Source organism: Talpa occidentalis, unplaced genomic scaffold (assembly GCF_014898055.3).
Source record: "Talpa occidentalis isolate TD23 unplaced genomic scaffold, MPIMG_talOcc4v2.1 talOcc4.6, whole genome shotgun sequence".
Classification (NCBI taxonomy): domain Eukaryota; kingdom Metazoa; phylum Chordata; class Mammalia; order Eulipotyphla; family Talpidae; genus Talpa; species Talpa occidentalis.
The window spans coordinates 130,788,675-130,810,969 of record NW_023604972.1 but is presented as its reverse complement, the minus strand read 5'-3'; the positions used below and the strand labels follow the sequence as shown (position 1 = coordinate 130,810,969).

Genomic DNA, 22,295 nt, shown 5'->3' with positions numbered 1-22,295 from the left:
ATACAGGGCAGGGCACAGTAGTTAAGGGTGTGTATCCAGCAGAGTTGTATATGAGCTGATTAAGCTGGAAGATGATATTTTATTTTTGTCTAAGTTCAAATTTCTCTATAATAAAGTTTTAAAAAATGCATTAAAAACCCACTAATTGAACCAGTATCCTATACAAACCCTGACTCATTTCATACTGTCAGACAAATGGACCCATGGAACACTGAGATCATGCACTGTTACCATGGTAACGCATAAATCGGAGTTATAACTTTTATTTTCTGTAACTACTCTGTTTTGTCATATAACATGTGCACCGTTTCATATTTCCAGTAATAAGTTTTAATGCAATGAAAAAAGTAAAAAGAAATTGCATTACTTTGAAATAAGATGAAAATTCATTATTCAAATTAGAATTTATGGACCAACAAATAGGCAGATGAGTTATGACCACAGCAAGCACTCAATCTCAATAATGATTACCTTTATTCAAGTATTTTCTTCAACAGAAGCTACTTTAAACAAATGACCCAGTTCATCATTTGGCACTCAATTTCCCTTTGATTATATAGGCATAGACTCAAGATAATTATTAGTCATGTGAAAGTACATTGGAAAGTTATTTTTTATTTCAATAATAAAATTTCATTCTCCAGAGGCACTTATTTTCACTATTGTCTGTCCATTTCACCATAAGAAATTAATTTAAAATTTATGTCATGTAAATCTATTTTTACAGTGATTTACTGGGAGAAACATTCATTTGCTTAAAGTATAGGAGACTTCATTCAGTTGCCATACTTCAGATTCTTGCAAATACAGAAAGTGAGTGGCAAAGCCAACTTATTTGTTATTTTATCTCCCAAAAAGCTGTTTGTGGAAGTTTACTGACCATGATCACTAGATGGGGTAAGTTTTAGTCAATATACATCCTGTGGGGTATTTCAGCCAACATCATACACATGAAACAGAGCTGAGATTCATTAAAAAATTTAAGTTTCTCATTGGGGATGCAACTTATCCCACAAGTAATGCATCCAGGAAATAATAATCTTCATAGAAAAAAACAAATCAAAACATAAGGATCATCTGTCACTTGATAAATGGGCAGAACACACACCACATCGGCATTTGGAAACTTCTTAACTTTCAGATGCAAGACCTAGATCCAACGAAACAAAAGTATCTGAAGAAGTAAACCTCTGTATAAGAAATGATGCTTCTCTGTGTTATTTTTCTCGAGTTAACCAAAAATAGCAGACATTTCAATAATCCTAAGTTCTAGAAACTCCATGGAACCATTTGAGCATTATCATTTCTTTAAAAAGTTCTTATTTCAAAGTTATTTTATCCAAGCCATTGGATCATTAGTCTTCAGTCAATGGCTAAAAGAGAATCACTAACCCAGGGTTATGTGATTATTCCTCAGGTAAGTAAGTTACCTATGTCCATCTAAAATGTACGTTCTTCTCCTGGGGTCGAAATATGATCTGAGGTGGCAGCTACCACAGGCCAGTGTTAGACAAACTTGAGTGAAAACAAGTGGGATGATTTTCAGGGGTCTGCTATACTTTTATGAAGCATGCTAAAAGTCGCCACATTTTTATCTATTCTCTATGATTAGGTAACTACGATTGGAGCTTGTCATTCACCTGTCTTCATCTACAGACCCCATCATCCATGTCTCAGTCATCCTGTGCTCTCTTTACACACTCAAGTGTCATATTCACATGCCACTCAACAGTAAAGTTAGCATCCATCTGAATGTGCTAACTTGACTATGTGGGATGTGATCCAATTTTAAAACATGGGTAAAAGAAAAACTCTATGGTTTTATTTATTTTATTTTTTTTTAGATGTGCTACAATTTTTTTTTAAATAATAAATTTTATTTTTATATTCCCCATACAATTGCAACCCCATATTCTGATCCCAATCCCTCCCCTCCCGCCCCCCACCCCCCCAAAAGTGTCTCTGTTTCATAGTTTTTTGTTGATTCTGATTTTCATTTTCCTGGTCCCTTATTTAAGTTTTCTAGATTCCTGCTATGAGTGAGACCATCCAGTATTTATCTTTTTCTTTTTGGCTTATTTCGCTGAGCAGGATCCCTTCCAGCGCCATCCATGTTGCTGCAAATTGCATGTGTTTATCTTTTTTGAATGCTGAGTAATATTCTATGGTTTTAAATAGGAGGTTGTTCACTCTCTTATTGGCCCTCTTGTTATTATTTTGAAATAAATCTTATTTGTGGTAATTCTAATTCCAACTTCATCATGAGTCTGTGAAAATTTCAGAAATGAGTAAGAAAAACAAAATGTCAAGAGAATGCAGTGGATATATTGAAGGCATTTGTTCATCATTTGTCCAATAAAACTCAAAACAGACCGAGGAAGCACCTCTACTCTCTGCAAATATTCTCTTTTATGTTAGAAGATTGTTTTTTTTTAATTTGGTAAACATTTCAAATGTGATCAAAATTTGATATTATTTCTCGTGTTAGCATACAAATGGTCTATTACTTCCTAAATAGTTTTATAATGAGCATTTGAAACAATTATGTAGAATATTTAACAGTTCCTTCTCATCATGTTAAAGTTATTAGTCAAAAGAAGCATTAGAAATTTAACTATAAGTAAGTGTATAGATAATTTCAGATTATAAATTAGAGTAGAAATGAAGTAAAGATGGGAGAATATATACTTAATCATATCTTTAAACTAAAGCTCCTCAACCTGCGGGTAATATTAATTGGGGGCATCAATAACTTTCACATTATTGAACCAAATCAAGTAGTAGACATAATTTGCTTTACAATAGGAAGAAACTCAACAATTAGGAACAGTATTGTTCCAGAGATGCTATAGAACTAAATGAGACTTGGCTATCTTTGGCACCCCTTTATCCCAGTGTATGAAATGCACCCACACAAATAGGTGACCATGTTTAATCAATGGCTTCTTGAAGATGTCAAGGATTCATCATATTCTACATTGAACTTTGCAAAAAAACGGTTTTAAAAAATTATTAGTTGAAATATACGAGAGGCAGTGCATTGTGACATAAAAAATGGGAGGTTTTATAGTAAAACAAAATTGTATTTAAATTTTGGATCTGCCACTTTATCACTATGTAAACTTGGCAAATTACTTAATTTTCACATCTCATTTCTTAGTTTTCTCATCTGTAGAATAATAAAATCAATACAGATTCTCTAGGGTTATTAAAAGGGTCTTTGGAATGTGATAAAAAGCTCAGAGTTTCAAGGTTTAGTTTTTTCATCAGGCTTTATCTGACTTCTTGTTTTGTTTTTCTCTGTTTCACATAAGTGACACCATCTGGTCTTTATCTTTCTTCTTCTGGTGGATTTTGCTTAGTAGCACACCTTCCAGCTCCATCCTTACTGCTGCAAATGGCTCGTATATCATTTTTAATAGCTGAGTGGTACTCCACACACACATATACACATACCGATATGTGTGTGTGTGTGTATATATATATATATTATATATATATATATATATATATATATATATATGACAAAGTCTTCTTAATCCATTCATTTGTTTTAGAGTCTTTAGACTTTTTCCATATCCTATTTATTATAAACAGTGCTGCCATGAACACAGAGAACAAGTTTCCTTCTGAATTAGTGTTACTGTGTTCTTCAGGTAGATACCAAAAAATGGAACTGCTGGGTCTGTTTTCCATAGGGTACACTTCTGTTATGGAAACAACGATGCCAATTGATATTAACTCAATGAAAAATATTTCTTAAAAAAAAATGAGAGACCACTATATTTAATAGACATAGGATGTAAAATCACACCCGAAAGCTTCCAGTGGCTCAGTTGCAACATAGGATTGCTCATTTCTCAGGAAGTTCCTGAATTCCATTTGCAGCATACCAGCAAGTAAGTACAGCCTATTTAAATCAAGGGTTTCCTCACAACTGGGAAATAGCCTGGTTCTGATTTTGCTTCTTAAAAAGGTGATGATTATATTGTTGCAAATTGCACATTCTTGTTTTGAGTTGAAAGAGACAAAACTAGACATAGGATGCTCTTAGAAATCTGAAGAGTCTCACTAATCGTTTAGAAAATTGAAATACAAAAGACTGAAGTCAGGAAGCTTTTCACAAATGCCTGTGAAACTCAAACTCCCTTTCATTATCAATTCTACAAACTTGGAGTTAATTGCTTTTCAGGGCACACTGCAAGGTTCATCTTTTCAATGTGCTTTTCTTAATTAGTACAAACATTTGGTCCCAGAGAAGGTGGAAGTATGAGGCTTGCTTTTGTGTTTGTTAATGTTTTCTGTTTTTTATTCACTGTTTGCACCTAGAGGCCCATGTGAATGACACATTTTTATTAAAATCAAGAATAAATATTATGTAAATTATGCCCCCAAACAGTAGCTATGGAGTCTAATTATTTTAAGGCAGCTTCAGAAGAATTCATTGTGGTTGTCTAACCAAAACAAAGCAGAAAGAATAATGCAGATGCTAATGGATATGTGCTTCTCGGCATTAGCATTTAGAGACAATCATCTTTACATCCCAACAACTGGGAGAATGTATGTACCACAGCATGTGTTCACGACATGTTCCCTATAATTTGGAACAATTACTGAGGCAGTGGGCAATGCTATGGAACAATCAATTATGTATAAATAATTTCTTTTAGTATACAAAATGCATATGTGGAAACATTCACATGACTTTGCATGTATGTGAATCAGACAATCTTGTATGGATTTTCCAAAATTATCTTTTCAGAATTGATTTTTATGAGTATAATTAGCATTCCAGTTTTACCAATTTACCATCCTGTTTGCTTTTATTCTGTGTCAAGGTTTTTGAAGCTTAACCATAGACATTTAAAACCAGATCATCCTTTATTGTAGGGGGCCCCTTGTTAATTTAGGCTGTTCAATATCATCTGCGCCCTTGCCTACTGAGGATAAGTTGAATTTCTTTCCACTGGTGGCGACCAAACATGTCTTCAGAGGTCAACTAATGTCCCCTGGGGGTTTGCCCTTGAGTGAGAACCACTGTTCTATGAGGAAAGGGTGTTTTTGTGTATGTGGGGTACATGGAACAGCAGTGAAAGAAATTTGTCTTTGGCCTCAGTTATTCTCAAGTCTACCATGTTAGCGTACCTATTCTAGATTTCACAGAGTTTTGAAAACTTGTTGCATATCTTGAAATGTAAACCTTCCTGACTTTTCCTTTTCTAAGATTTATTTATTTATGCATACAAGAGCTGGGGTATAGGCCTGAAGTGTGAGGGGGGAGAAGATTCACCAGAGACAGAGTGGGCAACAGAACAGGCGGATCTACTGAAATACACTGCTGAGGGGAGCAGCAGGGAGATAGGAGAGGTCTGCTGTGCCATGTGGGTAGCTCCCTGCCCGGGGATCGAACTCATGCTGCAGTGGCTGCTGATAACTTCATAGTACTGCAACTTAACCCCTTGCGCCACCAGGGCGCCCCTTCCCATCAATGTTGACAAATTATTTTTTGTTTTAATTTGATCAAAGTAACATGGCTTTATGATATTATGTAAATTTCAAGTGTGCATCATTAAAAATCAACATGTGTATACACTACATCAAGTTCACCACTGAAATTACACATTTCGTGTCATTCACCTCACTGACAATGCTGCTAAGATAAGTTTCAAATATGTTAGCTTAACACAAACCATCCATGATCTATCTCTAGTTTCTCTCCAACCTCTTTACTTGCTATTTCCTCACAGGTAACCTGAGCAACTTGCACAGTTCTCCCCTTTGTCTTTCAAAATTCTAATCTCTAAACCAGGTTCTGAGTCTCAATTCAAACTTGCTCCTCTCATTCCCTTCAGAACACTTTCTCTGTGGACATCTATATCTACCTTATCACCCTTATCGAAGGATGTAAATTTTTTTTTTCAGATTTTTCTTTCCAGTGGATTTTGAACTGTTCTGTGTGTGCGTGTGTATATGTGTGTTCGAGTGTTGGCATATCATAGCTTGCTTCCAATATCGCTTTAAAACATTTATGTCATTTCCAAAAATTTTAATTGCATATTATGGAATATATCCTTCATATCAAAGTTTAAGTTTAATTTTCAAAAGAAAGCCTCACCAAGTTTCATCAAATATTTTCATTTTCAAAATCCGTTAGTTCCTTTAGGTAAAGACCAATCGTAGTTACCCATAGCCTTTATAATATTTTAGTTTTAAATATGATCAGACCAATTTTACTTACTGAGTGTCACATGTCATTGAAATGTGTCATTCCGTGGAATGGAGTGAGTGTTCCTCTGCTTGGCCAACTAAGCATCTTCATGTCTACGTCAGTTCCTTCTTTAGAGGGCAGTTTGCACACTTGGCTTTATGCAAATTATTCTGAACACCTTGCCTACCCTGCTTCTTCAAGCAATGTCCAGCTCCTGCTTTCAGTGTAACAGGGTGGGTCCCAATGGACAGGACACTGTTTTAGCACTCACAGATGAAGGATTGCTGAATATGTACATATGTGCTCCAAAAATTGTTCCTCTCCAAGGATGGACATGGTCGCCATTTAAAAAAAATCCAAAACAGCCGTATTTATGTAAAAATAATTTGGGAATCATTACAACACTATGCAGATACTGAAGAGACTATTTACCATATTAGCTTTTTTAAAATGGATGAGAACTAAAGAGAGTGAGAATAAGCACTTAATGGGACAAAGCAGACAGATTTGTTAAAGATTTCAAACTTCATAGAGCCTTAGGATTACCCAAGCACATAAAAGCAAGGTCACTAAATACCTTTCGATTATATAAAGACAGCTTTAATGATCTCTAGAGCATGAAATACTAAAATATGATTTAGTGAGTACTTATGTCCTTGGCATTGTGTTAAGTGCTTTATTTCAATCTAATTAATGATATCAATATATTTAGGTAGCATTATTATCCTTTGTTCATAATCTTGGAATTTGAAATGCAGCAATGTTGAACATGAAATCACACAGCTAGAATGTCAAGATTGCAGAATTCCAGAATCAGAGTCCAGTCTCTAAGTCACTGCTCCATGCTGCCCTGAATACATTAGCATTAATTAAGTGACTACTAGGTACACACCCCTGCGCTTAGCACTCCATGCATATTGTTTTGCATGTTCTCACAGTAACACTGAGAACAGATAATAAGAATATAATGGTCACAGAGGAAACAGGGGAGTGAAGAAGGGCTTGGAGGAGGGAGGCAGATGGGGTATTGCACAGGTCGCTTTCCGGAAGGTGAATGGAACATGTACAATGTGGAAGTGCAAAACCGTAATTCCAAAAATTAAAATAAAAAGTGTAAAAATAAACATTTAATATGAAAAATAAATAATTCATTTCCTTACAAATAATGGTAGAGGATTTCCTAAACACACACCGCTATTATGGCCAAATCAGAAGTCAGAGATAGACATTATCCTTAAATCCTATTCATATTTCCTATCACTAAGCATCAAAGATTCTCTAGTTTGTAATTCAATAATTCTGCCCCCAAATTCTAGCCAATTATGCTCACATCATGTGGAAATATTACCAATACCTTTATGGTGATTGCTATACTCTTAATTTGACAGAAACTCTCTGGTTCCTTATCAGAGAATCAGTTAATATTGTGAAATATATCAACAGAAAAATAACATGGAAAGAAATATTTCAAGCATTTTTTAAGTCGCTGTAAGATCAAGAGGCAAAACGAGTCTTTATATGTCTAAAAGGTTGAAGTGTACTGTACCTTACTAAGCTGTTAGCACTGTCGGGATCTTGTGCCATAACTGTGCCAACAACCGTCCCAATCTTGGCATTTTCAGAGACTTCCATGACATAGGAAGGCATGGAAAATAGTGGGGGTTCATCCACATCGCCAACGATTATCTTCAGCATAGTGGCATCTTTAAAAGGTCCCAAGTGAGAAAATCGAAAATCAAGATGTGTATTGGCTCCTTCAATGTTGAGGGTGTAAGATTTCTTTTTCTCATAGTTCAGTGGCTGTGGGAAAAAAAAAAAAATAAGATTTTCAATATTATGATTACTATCACTTCTCATTTTTTCCTATTTTTGAAAAGAACTAATATGGATGGTTTTAAGTCCATCTCCTTTTCATTTAAAAATAAAATATGGGGCCTCCCTTATTGGTGGCGCAGCGGTTGAGCTCTGGGCTGCAAAGCTGCCCACAGCCTCTGCAGCGATGGTTCAATCCCTGGCCGCCGGCGAGGGTCCCACATGGCGCTGCAGACCTCACCTGCCGCCCCCGCTGCTCCCCTCAGCAGTGTACTTCGTCAGTCTGCCTATTCTGTTCCCCACTCTGGCTCTGGTGCATTTTCTCACCCTCCCGCGCTTCTGACTGTACCCAGTGCTTGTATAAATAAATAAATAAATCTTTAAAAAAATAAAAATAAAATATGAAGTTTATCACAACATCTGAAGCAAAAATCATGGAACGTCACAACTGAATCAACTGATTTTGCCACCATAATTATAAGACTGCTAGGGATAGTCCCCACAGACAAGCAAATATCGCTATTTGGAGACTCTTTAGTTTTTTATAATAATTTCAGCTATCTTCTCTTCAAAGTATTTTTTCAATTTTTTTTTCATCAATCTGTTCAATTTTAAAACTAAGATTAATTTTTTTTGCATTTTTAAAAACAATTTATTTCATATCATGAATCATTATATTTCATCTTCATATTTTCACCTTGCTGGTTTTAAACTTGGGATCTTATTTTAAAATCTGATAAGTTTTTAAGTTTTCAATTCAACAATATTTTCTTGAACTTTTAAATTAAATTCATTTTAAATTAAATTCATTTGAATTTAATTTTTGTTGTTTAACTGTATTTTCTGTTTTGGAGGTAATATCAATTCATGTTTTGTTTTCTTATTTCCTTTATTATATCCTGATGTTTTCATAATATAAACTTTGTGTTTTTTTTAATTATGGTCTTCTTTTTGTTTATCCCATTTTTAAAAATAATTTTAGTCTACATTAATTCTTTCTTACATATTTTTAATGTTTCCTTGCTTTTGAAAATTTTTCCAACCAACATGTATGTTTCTCTTATTACTTTCCTAGAATAAATAACCTTTCCTAGAATCTGAAATCATGAATTTGACTTAACATACAACAATGTATAAGTTTAGTGTGATGTTTTCCCATGGAATATATATATATATATATGGTCTTTGGTTAATACAAAATAGTCTTCAGTCATTTTCAGCATTGTGTGTTTAGTGCTGTAAGACATACTAGATATTATGGAAATTAATAAGAATATAAAATCAGACATAGGGGTGCATGTGAACAGTTATCTGTCCAAGAACAAATATATTTCAGATAAAAGCTGATTATTTTAGAGTGTTAACCATAACATACATAATAGGCTTGGAAATCCAAAATGATTCTGGATTAATAACATCAAAATTTTTATGGTGATGTTAGTGCAAATGATCCCGAGACTAGCCTTTCCTTCTGAACCTGGTGAAGTAGCTATGGAAGCTGGCCTTCCTGATCAGTATCTGTGATAGCAGAATAGATCTTTTCCAACCTATTTCTGCCACTGACTTTGCAATTTTCCATTTTGTTCTTGCCTCATTTTTTCTTGGCAGGATCAGAGACTGACCATTCCAGATATTTTCCTATACCCTAAGGAAGGTCAAGGAAATGCTGAATAGAAAGTGTGTCCTTAACAGGATTTTATAAACAGCCAACAGTCATATAATGATAATTTCACTTATCTCTTCCAATCCCTTAAGTTAGAGTTCCAGATACAGGAGATTGCAAAAAACTACCACTTCACGTCTAAATCAAATATTAAGAACCTAGAATTTAGAAACTCCTCAGGGACATGGATGAGACATTAGAATATTTGACAAGTCTTTATGAGACAGAAGAAATTTAAAAACCTTAAAAACACAAATTCTCAAAAGTGGACCACTTACACAATGTATATGCATTTGTAAATGATAAAATACTATTCACGGTAGATTTACATATTTTAAAGAAAGGTTAATTGATTATGAATTTTTTGACCCTCCAATTGGGGGCCTTTTCTGTTTGAGGGAATATAATCTGGCAATGAATTGCCAAAATTCATATCCATCTTATGCAGTTGCATAACTCCTACCTGGACCCACAGATTTATTGTACTTTTTTCTTTGCTTGACTCCTTTCTCAGCATCAGTGAATGACAATCCATCTTTGACTAATTCAATAAATTGTACTCTGATTTAAATAACCTTTCCTAGAAACAGTATAAACTTTGCTGCACGTCATGAATGGGATGGAAAGATGTGGTCCCTGTGCTCAGAGAAGCACAAATTGTCAGATTCCGGGCACATTCAGCATGGAAACAGCTCTTTTGCCAGGTCTACTGTTCATTTAAAATTAATGTAATTTTTGATAGTCAGCACGTTGCATCTGATACTGTATAATGACCATGCTTCTTTTTTTCAAACAGAGTTTTTGAGGCATTAAAACTTAAAAAAAATATACAGAATACATAAACTTTACTAGAGATGCTTAACATATCTTTCTCATGATCACACGGGGTCATGAAACATACATCTTCATTTATTCACATCTTTCTGCCTCTAGATGACATTTGTGGAGGTAGTTTTGGCCACTGCTACCCTATCAGATATTACTGTCAAGCTGTGCATTCAAGATGACAGGCATCTCTTTTTCCATTTTTTACTAGTTCTCTTGGCAAGTTAGACATTATTTGTCTTAACACTCGGTTCCCTCCTGCTAAGGTGCAGGCTGTTTATGTGGACACATAGTTTCATGTTTATGCTCACCTAATATATATTTAACTACCCCAGGCAGGGAAAATTATTTTGAGGGACTTGTTTGCCAGGACTGGCAGATGGATGCATAGGGACCCATCTGGATCCACAAAGGAATGAGAGGATTATTTAAGGTTGGAACAGGAATTTAGAAGCAAATGGATTAATGCAAATGGAAATATTTTAACAACCTTATTTATGAAGAGAAAGTGGGGGTACTGAATGGCATGTATAGAGAAACTGAGAAGAAATTATACCTATGTATTTATCCTTGATATTACAGGATTATGTATACAAATAACGGACGGTAAATCTTTGTTGTGTGTTATAACTACTGTAAAAACTCCCACATCATTGATGCTCATTCTCAACACTTGCTATATTTTGTGTTGCCAAGTTTAGTAAATTGAAATATTGAATGGCCAACTAATTTGAATTTAGGATAAACAAAGATTATTTTTAGTATAATGTGTGTCCATTATCACGTGGGACATACTTGCACTGAGGAATTATTTATAATTTCTCTGAAATTAGAATTTCATTAGGTAGCTTATATTTTATCCAATGATGGACAACTATGATAATAATAGGGGGTCATCAATAAACCAACAATAGGTAATTACCAGCAGATATGACATGCATATGTATTGGTGATTCTCATCATTGAAAATTAAATCGGATTTAACCATACGACATTGCTTTGATCAAAAAAATGTAAGACAAACAAAAGATAATTTCATATGATCCAGTTTAAGATAACTGTTTTACTAACATTGAACCATCCAAGCATTCCTGGAATGACTTCTTGTGTGATATACTTCATTTTACTGGAATGGTGCTTGAAATAGTTCTACTTGTATTCATAAGTGAGATTGCTTACTATGTGAATTGATTTTTAAGTTAATGTATCATATTAGTTTCCTAAGGTTGCCCATGGCAAGTTAAAACAAACTGGAAAGCTTAAAATAACAGAAATGTTTTCTCTGTAGTTCTGATAACAGAAAGTCTGACATTTGGCAAGACTGAGCTCTTTGGAGGTTCATGGATATAATCTGCTCCTTACCTTTTTCTAACTTCTGGTAGAGCCCTGGCATTTCAGGGTAAGGAAATACCTTTTTGGAATTCTTTCTATTATTTAGAAAATTTTATATTTTCTTCCATTGACCACCTCTCTGCTTTTAAATTTAGGTAATATGTTTGACCTATATTTCCGGGGTTGAAATTGTATGGGGAATATAAAAATAAAATTTATTAATTAAAAAAAAACAAAATAAAATAAATAAAAAATAAAAATAATTATTAGTACCCTACATAAACTGATTTTAAAAAGGAATATTTCTATTTTCTCCCAATTTACTTTCATATTAATGGGTTTTAAATGCTTATTTTTTAATTATGATTAAATGTCTAGTACTTGATCTTGATTTATTGGCTTTGACTTACATTCTTTGATTCTTAGTACTAATAAAACAATTACTAAGTTTACATCACCTGTACCCTTATTTTCTTATTATAAGAGGTACTATTTCTACACTTTTGGGGCATACATTATTTACATTCTGATCCATCACTCTGATGCTGATGTTATTTGTACGCAGTGTTCTGTTTGTCATTTTCCTTCATTACCCACTACTCTTTGGTTTGATGATGTATTTCCTAAGACAGTTGCCCTCATTTTTATTGTTCAAAATTGTTTGCCTGTAATCTCCAGATTTGAAGAATAATGTTGTTGGATATTAACCCTGAGCGACATTTATTTGCTGGAGTATTTGGTACATATTGGTCCATGCATGCTTAAAAGTAATCTGCCATGTAAAAAATTTCTGACCTTCCTCCATCTTTGAAAAATTGGCCCTCTTTTATTTGTGAGTTCATAACAATTTAAGTAAAACTATACCATTAGAATTTGACATCTTGTAGTATAACAATGTATCATGTCTACTCAGTTTTCCCTAAAAGGAAGAATATTATCTAATTCATCTTCATATTTCAGGTACCTGGCATAATTCCTAGTTCAGGGTAGGTGATTAATAGCTCTTACTCACCCTCAAGTATAGCTATGATCAGAGTACAAAAAAAAAAAAGTGTTGTTACATAGGTTATATTGAAGAATGAAAGTTTTTACATTACTTATAAATATTGACAGTTAATACCTATGTGTGACCTAAATAACCAACATACATTAACTGATTTAAACATCACAATGACTGAACTATTATACAATTGCTTCTCATTTACAAATGAGTGAATCAAGGCACAGAAAAGTTAAGAAACTTGCCCGGAGACATCAGCCTATCAGTGGTAAACTTAGTATCTGAACTCAGGCATTGGGACTTAAGCCCTAGTCCATACTGCCTGAAATCTAATTGTTCAAAATGGTGTACTAAAACATTCCAAATTGAGGAACTAAAGATCAAAAGATTTTTATTCAATATGACACCCTCACTATTAAAAGAAACATTCATGCATCTTCTTTCTAAGCATTCTAATATTGAAAATGAATTGATATCTTTGTTATTTCTAATTTCATTAATTCTTGACATTAGAACTCCGAGCATCTTTATATTTTTTTTTATTTTTTATTATATATATACACATGCATTTTCTTTTTATTTAAAGATTTATTTATGCATACAAGAATGGGGGTACAGGCCAGAGGTGTGGGCGGTGAGAGGATTCACTAAAGACAGTGGGGACAGAACAGGCAGATTGACTAAAATACATTGCTGAGGGGAGCAGCAGGTGAGATAGGAGAGGTCTGCCTCGCCGTGTGGGTTTCTCCCTGCCCAGGGATCAAACTCGTGCTGCAGTGGCTGCTGTTAGCTTCATGGGTTGCCTCTTAACCCCTTGCACCACCAGGGAGGCCCTCTGAGTGTCTTTATAATTATCTTAATTCACTGACTCACAGATCTAAGAAATTGAAATGCTTTTTGTGCAAAATCCTTTATCAGCTCTGCCTCTGCAAGATGTGCTTATTCTGGCTGTAATTTTACTTCCCAGGGCAGTGGACTGCTCTTACTTTTCTTTAGTTACTGCTCAAGATCCTAATGTAGCTAGCTCACTGTCAATGAGTTCGCTTTAATTTTCATCTTAAGTTTTAGTTTCTTAATTTCATCCTATTACTCTTAGTAATTACTTTTACATTTCACTGCTCTTTCTAACTTATAAAATAACACTCTCCCTCTTTAATATTAACACATTTCATATAACTGTAGATAGTTATTATCTTTCCCATCAATCATTTTCTAGCCAGCCCTACATATTTGGTACTTTTTATATTGTTTCTCATTAATCTCTTCTTTCATTCATTAAATCATGCTAGTATATCCACGTCTGGAACTATATAACCATTATAAATAGAAGAATACCAAAAACAGCATTTATCCAAATTGCTCTAAGAATTGTTGGACATCAAGAAGATTCTAAAATTATATTTTCTCACATAATAAGAGAAAAAACTCCTTATGAACCCTCCTTAGTGTATTTTATCTTAACATCATAATCACATTTTTCAGTTACAGAAACAGAAGGATTATAGGATTGATATCAACATTTTAATAAATGAAAAATGTTACTTCAATCATGCAAAAATAGCTAAATCCTAAAATAGTGACCAACATTATTAATTATTTCTGAAAAAAAAGTATTCTGAATTACAGTATTTTGCCAAAACATTAGAAAAATGGCATGAATTTGAACAATGTTTCCTCAGCTAGCCTTTCTTATTCCAAGGTGTGTAGTCCTTGACTGAGATCTTTTCTGAATGGTGAACATTCTGTGAAGACTTCAACACAGGTCTAAGTTTCCTTGGTTTAAATTTCTCTCTGTATAGAGAGAAATGTCATTCAGTGTGTCTATTTCAAGGCTATTGACACAAATAAATATTACTTGTTTGCTTGCTGTCATTTGAAGACAGGGGTAAACGGAAAGATTTTATTTCAAATAACAAATACATATAATAGATAAAGTATATTTAAAATCTGTATATTATTTAGATATAATTAAATATAAGCATGCATGTATGTAGATCTATATCTCCATGTACCCGCATATATGAAAACTTACTCATAATCCATTGATGAGGGTAGCTTAACTCATCAGGACATTTTAGAAGATCACTGATTTCCAACTAGGACACTAAATTATATTGCAGAAATATATATGTTAAAAACAGTCAATTAACATTCAAAGCAGTTTCAACTGTTGTAAGACTGCAGGCTTATTGCCAAGCCTATGGATGAATAATAAGAACAAAAGTTGCCCAATAGCACTTCTCCATCAGAAGTTATTACAGATATAGTGATAGATTTCATTGAATTGAAAGTTTAGCTTCTGGCTGAGTGGGAGAAGATATAAGAGCCTTATAAGAATAAAAATAGCAGCTCGGTTGGGATTTTGTTAATATAATTCCTAACAAATATTCACTTATTGTAAATAGTTTATTAGGATTAAATACCTGTTCCTTGTTATGTACAAAGTGTGGTGATGTGTTTGACTATGTGTGAATTTGCAGTGGGTTGTGACACCTTATTTGTTGTGTTTCATACAGCCAAAACTCTAAAATCCAAAGGCAGAGAATATTGTGATTTGTAGTCTGTCTCTCAACACAAGGCAAAGTTATGATATAAAAAAAAAAAACTAAACACAACCGACTGTAGGGGAGCAAAATTCTGAACTTCCAAATATGTCAATTTGGAAAAACAATCAAACAAATCTAGAATACATATATATATATGTCCTATATATATTCTATATATGTATTTTCTCTATATATTCTCTCTCTCTGTGTGTATGTATATGTAATAGACCTAGTATGGTTATAATTGAACATGTTCCTTTTTTTTCCTCTTAGGATTAACTTCAATTTTTCAAATAAGTTTTTACAACTTATTCTTTTTACTCTTAAAAATCACTTGTTAAATAACATGGGATAATGATCTTTTACACAATGTAGAGCTTGATAGCGAAAAGCAAACACAAAGTACCAGGTTACAAAAATATTTAACAACTATTGTAAACGACAATACACTTGTGGCTCACATAGATACACATTCATGGTTTAGAGTGAATTAATCAGCATACAATCATCCTGCTTTATCAGACCTTTAAGAGGGCCATGGAATTGATGTTTCCTCAAGAGAGAAATTAGTAAAATGTTTACCACGAGATATAAAACAGAAAAGATCATGGAAGAAATCCGTGATTGAATGTAGCCGGAACTGTTGCACTACAAATATAACATTAAACCTGAACTTTGAAAAGTAATCTTCCTTGACAGATGAAGGAAGGGGAGGTAGATTACAAAAAAGAGGATTGCTAGCATGTGCCTGTGATATATCAGGGTGTTTATGGGTGAACTGGATACCACAGAATTGAGGGGGGGCAACAAAATAACTACTTGGAAGAGGTCTGTAAAGTGTCCTTTAAATTTGGTGCAAATAGAGGAAGAAAACACACAGAGAAGAAATATATAGAAGAAATATGTACATACTACATATTATATATATAAATTATAAATTATATATGAATTAAATATTATCGTATGTAAATATACACATAATCATATACACATATATAAAAATCTGCTACTAAGTACAAATTTTAGGGTCTCCCTGGTGGCACAGGTGTTAAAGGCAGCTCTATCAAGCTATCACCAGCCACTGCAGCACAAGTTCAATCCCGGGCCAGCCAGGGAGCAACCCACATGGCACAGCAGACCTCTCCTGTCTTGCCTGCTGCTCCCCTCAGCAGTGTATTTCAGTAGATCTGCCTGTTCTGCTCCCTACCCTCTCTGGAAAATCCTCTCACACCCCACACCTCTGGCTTACACCCCAGTTCTTGTGTATGCATACACAAATAAATCTTTTTTTAAAAAAGTACAAATCTTATAGGGCCCACAAGAAGAGATTGCTAGAAAAACTGATTAGGAGCACATCATTCGCTACAGAGCTATATGTCACAGGAAAGAGTGCATCAACTTGCATTCATCCTTATCTTCTTTCCTCTTTCCACCAAGTCAGGCTCCATTAAACAATGAATGAAAGTTATCAAAGTGTATTTACAATGTACCACACTATGGACCAGTGAATTCACCTGGCAATTTTCTGATGAAGGGCTGATATGGACAGGAATGTGCAGAAGCTCCTGCAAACTGATTTATTGAGAAGCACTGATTTTGATCTTTGGGAAGATGGGTTGCTGTGCCTTGCTGGCTAAGGTGAGTTGCTGTAGAGATGACGTAAGGAATTGATTTTAAAGGACTGTTTTATCCATTTCTCCTCATCTCAGCCAGTGTCTCTTAAAGGTTAAAACTCTTTGAATTACACAATTCCATTTTCGAATTGCAATTATTTATAACACAAAACAGAGTGATAAAGCAAGCCTGAGATTGAAAATCCTAATCTGAAGGATCAAAAAATTAGGTGAATGAAAACATTAATGCATCGCTCAGAAAGTCTGGAAAGTGTATTCAGGGAAAAAAGAGAACAACAATTTGAGTTCATTAATAGTCAAGATTATTTTTGGCACACCACCACACTATCATTTATACAACTGAGCAATTCTTTTTTTTTTGAAGATTTATTTATTTATTTATACAAGCACTGGGTACAGTCAGAAGTGCGGGAGGGTGAAAGAATTCACCAGAGCCAGAGCGGGGAACAGAACAGTCAGACTGACTGAAATACACTGTTGAGGGGAGCAGCGGGTGGCAGGAGAGGCCTGCGTGCCATGTGGGACCCTCACCGGTGATGGAACCAGTGCTGCAGAGGCTGCAGGCAGCTTTGCAGCCCAGCGCTCAACTGCTGTGCCACCAGGGGAGGCCCACAACTAAGCAATTCTTATCTTGAAAATACCCACGTGTGTGTGTGTGTGTAATACAGAATGAAGAACGTTGATTAAATACATGTGCTCACACACGCACATATACTATTTTGTCTTTATTTTTATCAGACAAAGTTAAAGTAGTTTCAGTCATGTAGGATGGTAAGATCCTCATTGTTCTTATACTACCATAACTTTGGTATTTCAAATCATTTATATATATATATTTTTTTTTAATGGCATTTTACATTTTTTTTATATAGAGGCATGTTTTATTTTATTTATTTATTTGTTTGTTTGTTTTTTGTTTATACAAGCACTGGGTACAGTCAGAAGCGCGGGAGGGTGAGAGAATTCACCAGAGCCAGAGCGGGGAGCAGAGCAGGCAGAAGGACCGAAGTACACTGCTGAGGGGAGTAGTGGGCAGCAGGAGAGGTCTGTGCGCCATGTGGGACCCTCCTCCGGTGGCCGGGGAGCAGCCGGGGATTGAACCGGCGCCGCAGAGGCCGCGGGCAGCTTCAAAACCCAGCGCTCAAGCGCTGGGCCACCGGGGAGGCCATATATATATATATATATATATATATATATGTCCTTCACCACTTTTGTTATGTTTTCTTCCAGGTATTTCATCCTTTTGGATACAATTGTATGGGGTTGTTTTCCTAATTTCTCTTTCTGCTAATTCATTATTTGTATATAGAAATACAATATATTTTTGAGTACAGATTTTGTATCCTGCAACTTTACTGTATTCATGTATTACTTGTTATTTTTTGGTAGAATCTTTCAAATTTTCTATATATTATTATGTCATCCGTAAATAGCAATCGTTTCAGTTCATCTTTTCTAATTTGGATTCCTTTGAATCTGCCTAGAACATTAAATACTATATTGAACAATAGTGATGAGAGCGAACATCCTTATCTTTTCCCTGATCTTACAGAAAATGTTTTCAGTTTTTCACCATTGAGTATGATGTTATATAAATTCTATTTGAGTGTAATTCTTTATCTCGTTGATTCCATTCTGTTAGCTGAGATTCTGTTTCTTGTTTGGATAATAACACTCCCTATATCATCATATCCTGGTGAGATTTAAAGGATTATAATATTTGTACTCACTTAATCAAGACTTGGGAAAGATGTTTACAATCCACCTGACACAGATGAAACAATCAAAAATATTAATTCATGTTACTGTTATTTGTGATGATAATGATGATGATGATAATCAGCTGAAAACTGCTAGTGACAATTACCCTGTCCTCCTTATCAAATCCAATTAATATTTATAATCTTAAAATCTTTTTAATTTCTATATTATTTCACTTTTTTAATCACTATCTTCTCCCCTCTTTTTGAAAATATTCTTCTGCTTTCTTCAAGGAACATTTTTCTTTCCTGTTTGTCTTCTTTTCTTAAATGTTGGTGTCTCTCACATGGCAAAGTTCATTTTTTAGAAAGAATTGATCCATTTACCATAATTTTCCTAAATGAGGAAATCATCCAAGGAATTAAAAGCAGGCTATCATCCTTATCTCATATATTTATCCATATTCACACCTAATAACTACTCTAACACTTATTACATGCCTGTTCATTGCGAGAAACCATGCTAAAAGGTGAGCCTGCATTGATGAAATAAACAGTGTTGTCCTCATGTAGTTTATATCAGTTAATCAGAATACTGACATCTATTGAGACCTAGTCACTTCCTATTTAGATAACTTCAATGGTTCTCAATCGAAAAAAATTCAGCAAGACATTGTGTGTTCTTGTACCCACAACTTTCTGCCTCTTGATTAAATGATGTTATTTTGGCACCTTAAATGTGCCATGTTCTATACACTTTATTTTCTCTTTCTAGAATTCTCATCCTTATAAACTTTATGTCACTAACACCATAATCACACTCAGTGCTGTTTTTAACCATCACTGAAAATCAGACAGGATCAAATATCCTAAATATTTCTCAATATTACTGTATAATTCTCCTTCATAGAATTTTTTATTACTGACCTAGGAATGAAGGCTATAGTCAATGGCTGTCTGTTTGCCTCCAAACTGTACAAACTAGAAATTGTATTCAGATCATTATTAAATCTGGTGGTACTCAACCCTGGATGGCTCATCTAGAGTGCAACAATTGGCACAGGAAACATTCAAAATACATATATCTGTTAAATAAAGATATTAAAATCAGCTTCTCATTATCACATTTTGAACCATGGTTGCATAATCTCAGAAAAGAGATTAAAATGAGAAAATATTTTAGACAAAGACACCAATATTTTACCCAGATGAAGCTACAATATTTTACATGATGACTTCTGTTCTTTAAATATGTACACACTTTATATTCTACTTTGCAGGCTCCCTATGTGGCATCCAAAAAATGAGAGAATTCTCAATTTTAAATCAATGTACATTGATTATTAGAGTTAATATGATTATACATAATTCAAATAGAAAATCATATACAAACTAGATAGATAGATAGATAGGCAGATAACTGATAAGCAGGTAGATTTATTTCAATATCATTAGAAGCACATCACAATACAGTTTCTCAGTCTGTATTCTGAACATATTTTAGTGGAATCATCAAGACTACTTGTTAAAAAGACCAATTCCTTATTCCCACTCCAGTAATTTTGAAACAAAACATACAGGTGTAGCCCATGGGATCTGAATATTACTAAATTTCCAATCTGAAATCAATAAAACATTGAAAGACTGAAACATACTGCACTAGGTACTATAGTTAAATCCTTTTTAATGTAAAATTACCTGTATTCCACTTCATTTCTGCAAGGACATGAAGTATTATTATGTACTATTAGAAAGTATTATGGACTATTATTAGAAATGAACAGTAATAGCTTCAACCCAATGACAAATTCTTTGAACAAAAAAAAAAAAAAAAAGAGAGAAAGAGAGAAAGGGGTCAAAATTTTCCAAAAGCAGTCTTCATGGATCCTGACTGTGAGGCAAAATTTTGTCTCCTGAGTGTTAGTTAACATGGTTGAAGACTTTTACATCAGTTAGCAAAGGCCCTTCATATATTACTCAGCTTAATACAACATTGAGCAATGACAACAATGAGACTGGCATTCATGATAAATCTGGAAAAGAAGATGTAGGGAAGGTGGGGAACATTCATGTTCAACCTCAGATCTTCCCACTGTAACAACATGTAATTCATACAAAATGATCTGAAGAGCAGACATACCTATAATTAAAATGCAGTTCATCTCAAAAGAGGAATTACCACCTGGAAAATGGATTATTTTCATGACCTGACAAAATGGATTATTCCTATCTCTGTCAAATTTCCATTCATGAAAAAACAGGTGAGTTGCTTAAATCACTGATAGTATATTCTTCTTACCTTCTTCAAGGAAAGGATTCCTTCTCTGGTCTCTTTGTCTGTGGAGATGGAGAATATCCCAATGCCGTCACCATTAATGATGGAGTAGGTCATGTCGGCATTTGAACCAGTGTCTGCATCATTTGCTTTGATTTTTCCAACAGCTGAACCAACTTGAGCTGACTCAGGAACATAAAGCTGATAGTGCTCTGAAAAATATTTCATATGCAATTTATTTGATAATAATGTACAAAATGTAAATATTATAAGAAAAAACATTAAAAAAATTAAGACCAGGGCCTCCCTGGTGGCGCAGCGGTTGAGCGCTTGGTTGCGAAGCTGCCCACAGCCTTTGCAGCACCAGTTCGATCCCCGGCCGCTGGGTGAGGGTCCCACATGGTGCGCAGACCTCTCCTGCCACCCGCTGCTCCCCTCAGCAGTGTACTTCGTCATTCTGCCTGTTCTGTTCCCCGCTCTGGCTCTGGTGAATTCTCTCACCCACCCACACTTCTGACTGTACCCAGTGCTTGTATAAATAAATAAAATCTTTAAAAAAAAAAAAACTTTAAAAAAATTAAAAAAAATTAAGACCATATATTCAAATGCACATATATTAAGCAATGCATACAAGACTTTTTTTAATTATTAGTATATTACTTACTAATGAAACACTAGGTTACATAAAGATGAATGTAAAATGCCCACATTAAAGAATTTGTAGATATCTGTATATAAAGTATTTTATTAGTTCTACATCCATAGCAACAGAATATTCAACAAGGAAAGTCAAGTTTGCATTCTTATATTCAGCAAAACCAGAATTAGTCAAGTGTTAGCATAATACCCACTCAATTTCTCCCTCCCCAAGGAACACATGAAGCTAAAATATAAAGTACAATAATTTAAAGTGAAATGAGAGAAAAGAATGTGGGCTACTCATGGATATGGTTATTATTTTAAATAAGACTAAAACTTAGTGAAATGTACAAGCTATGATAAAAGCATTCACATATTTATTTACCATGTATCCCCAGTCAGCTTCTTGAAATAATTTGAAGTGGTTTTATAATAAAATGAGGAATAAAATAAGGTTATTTATTTTTTAAATCAATAACAAAGTTAAAGGATGAGAAAGCAAATACTATGACTACAAAGGATGATGTAACATTTGTAATGAATATTAATTTAGATATTGCCTATCACCACAACATTAAAATACTATTGATTCTATAAATATTACTATCTTATACAAAGAAACACATTTTTTTTGCCATATATTGATGCTAAATGTTCATTG

At 34.1% G+C, this 22,295-nt stretch overlaps 1 protein-coding gene across 9 annotated transcripts in view; it reads right to left on the bottom strand.

Annotated features, from left to right (window-relative positions):
- The window catches only part of CDH18 (cadherin 18), a 712,342-nt gene that overhangs the window by 53,469 nt on the left and 636,578 nt on the right, over nucleotides 1-22,295 (bottom strand). For all 9 annotated transcript variants that reach the window (XM_054688413.1, XM_054688412.1, XM_054688411.1 and 6 more), the window contains 2 exons: nucleotides 21,020-21,207; nucleotides 7,755-8,008 (listed from right to left, as the gene is read on the bottom strand). In XM_054688413.1, coding sequence (XP_054544388.1) covers nucleotides 7,755-8,008; nucleotides 21,020-21,207 — 442 coding nt within the window. The remainder of the gene's footprint in view (nucleotides 1-7,754; nucleotides 8,009-21,019; nucleotides 21,208-22,295) is intronic.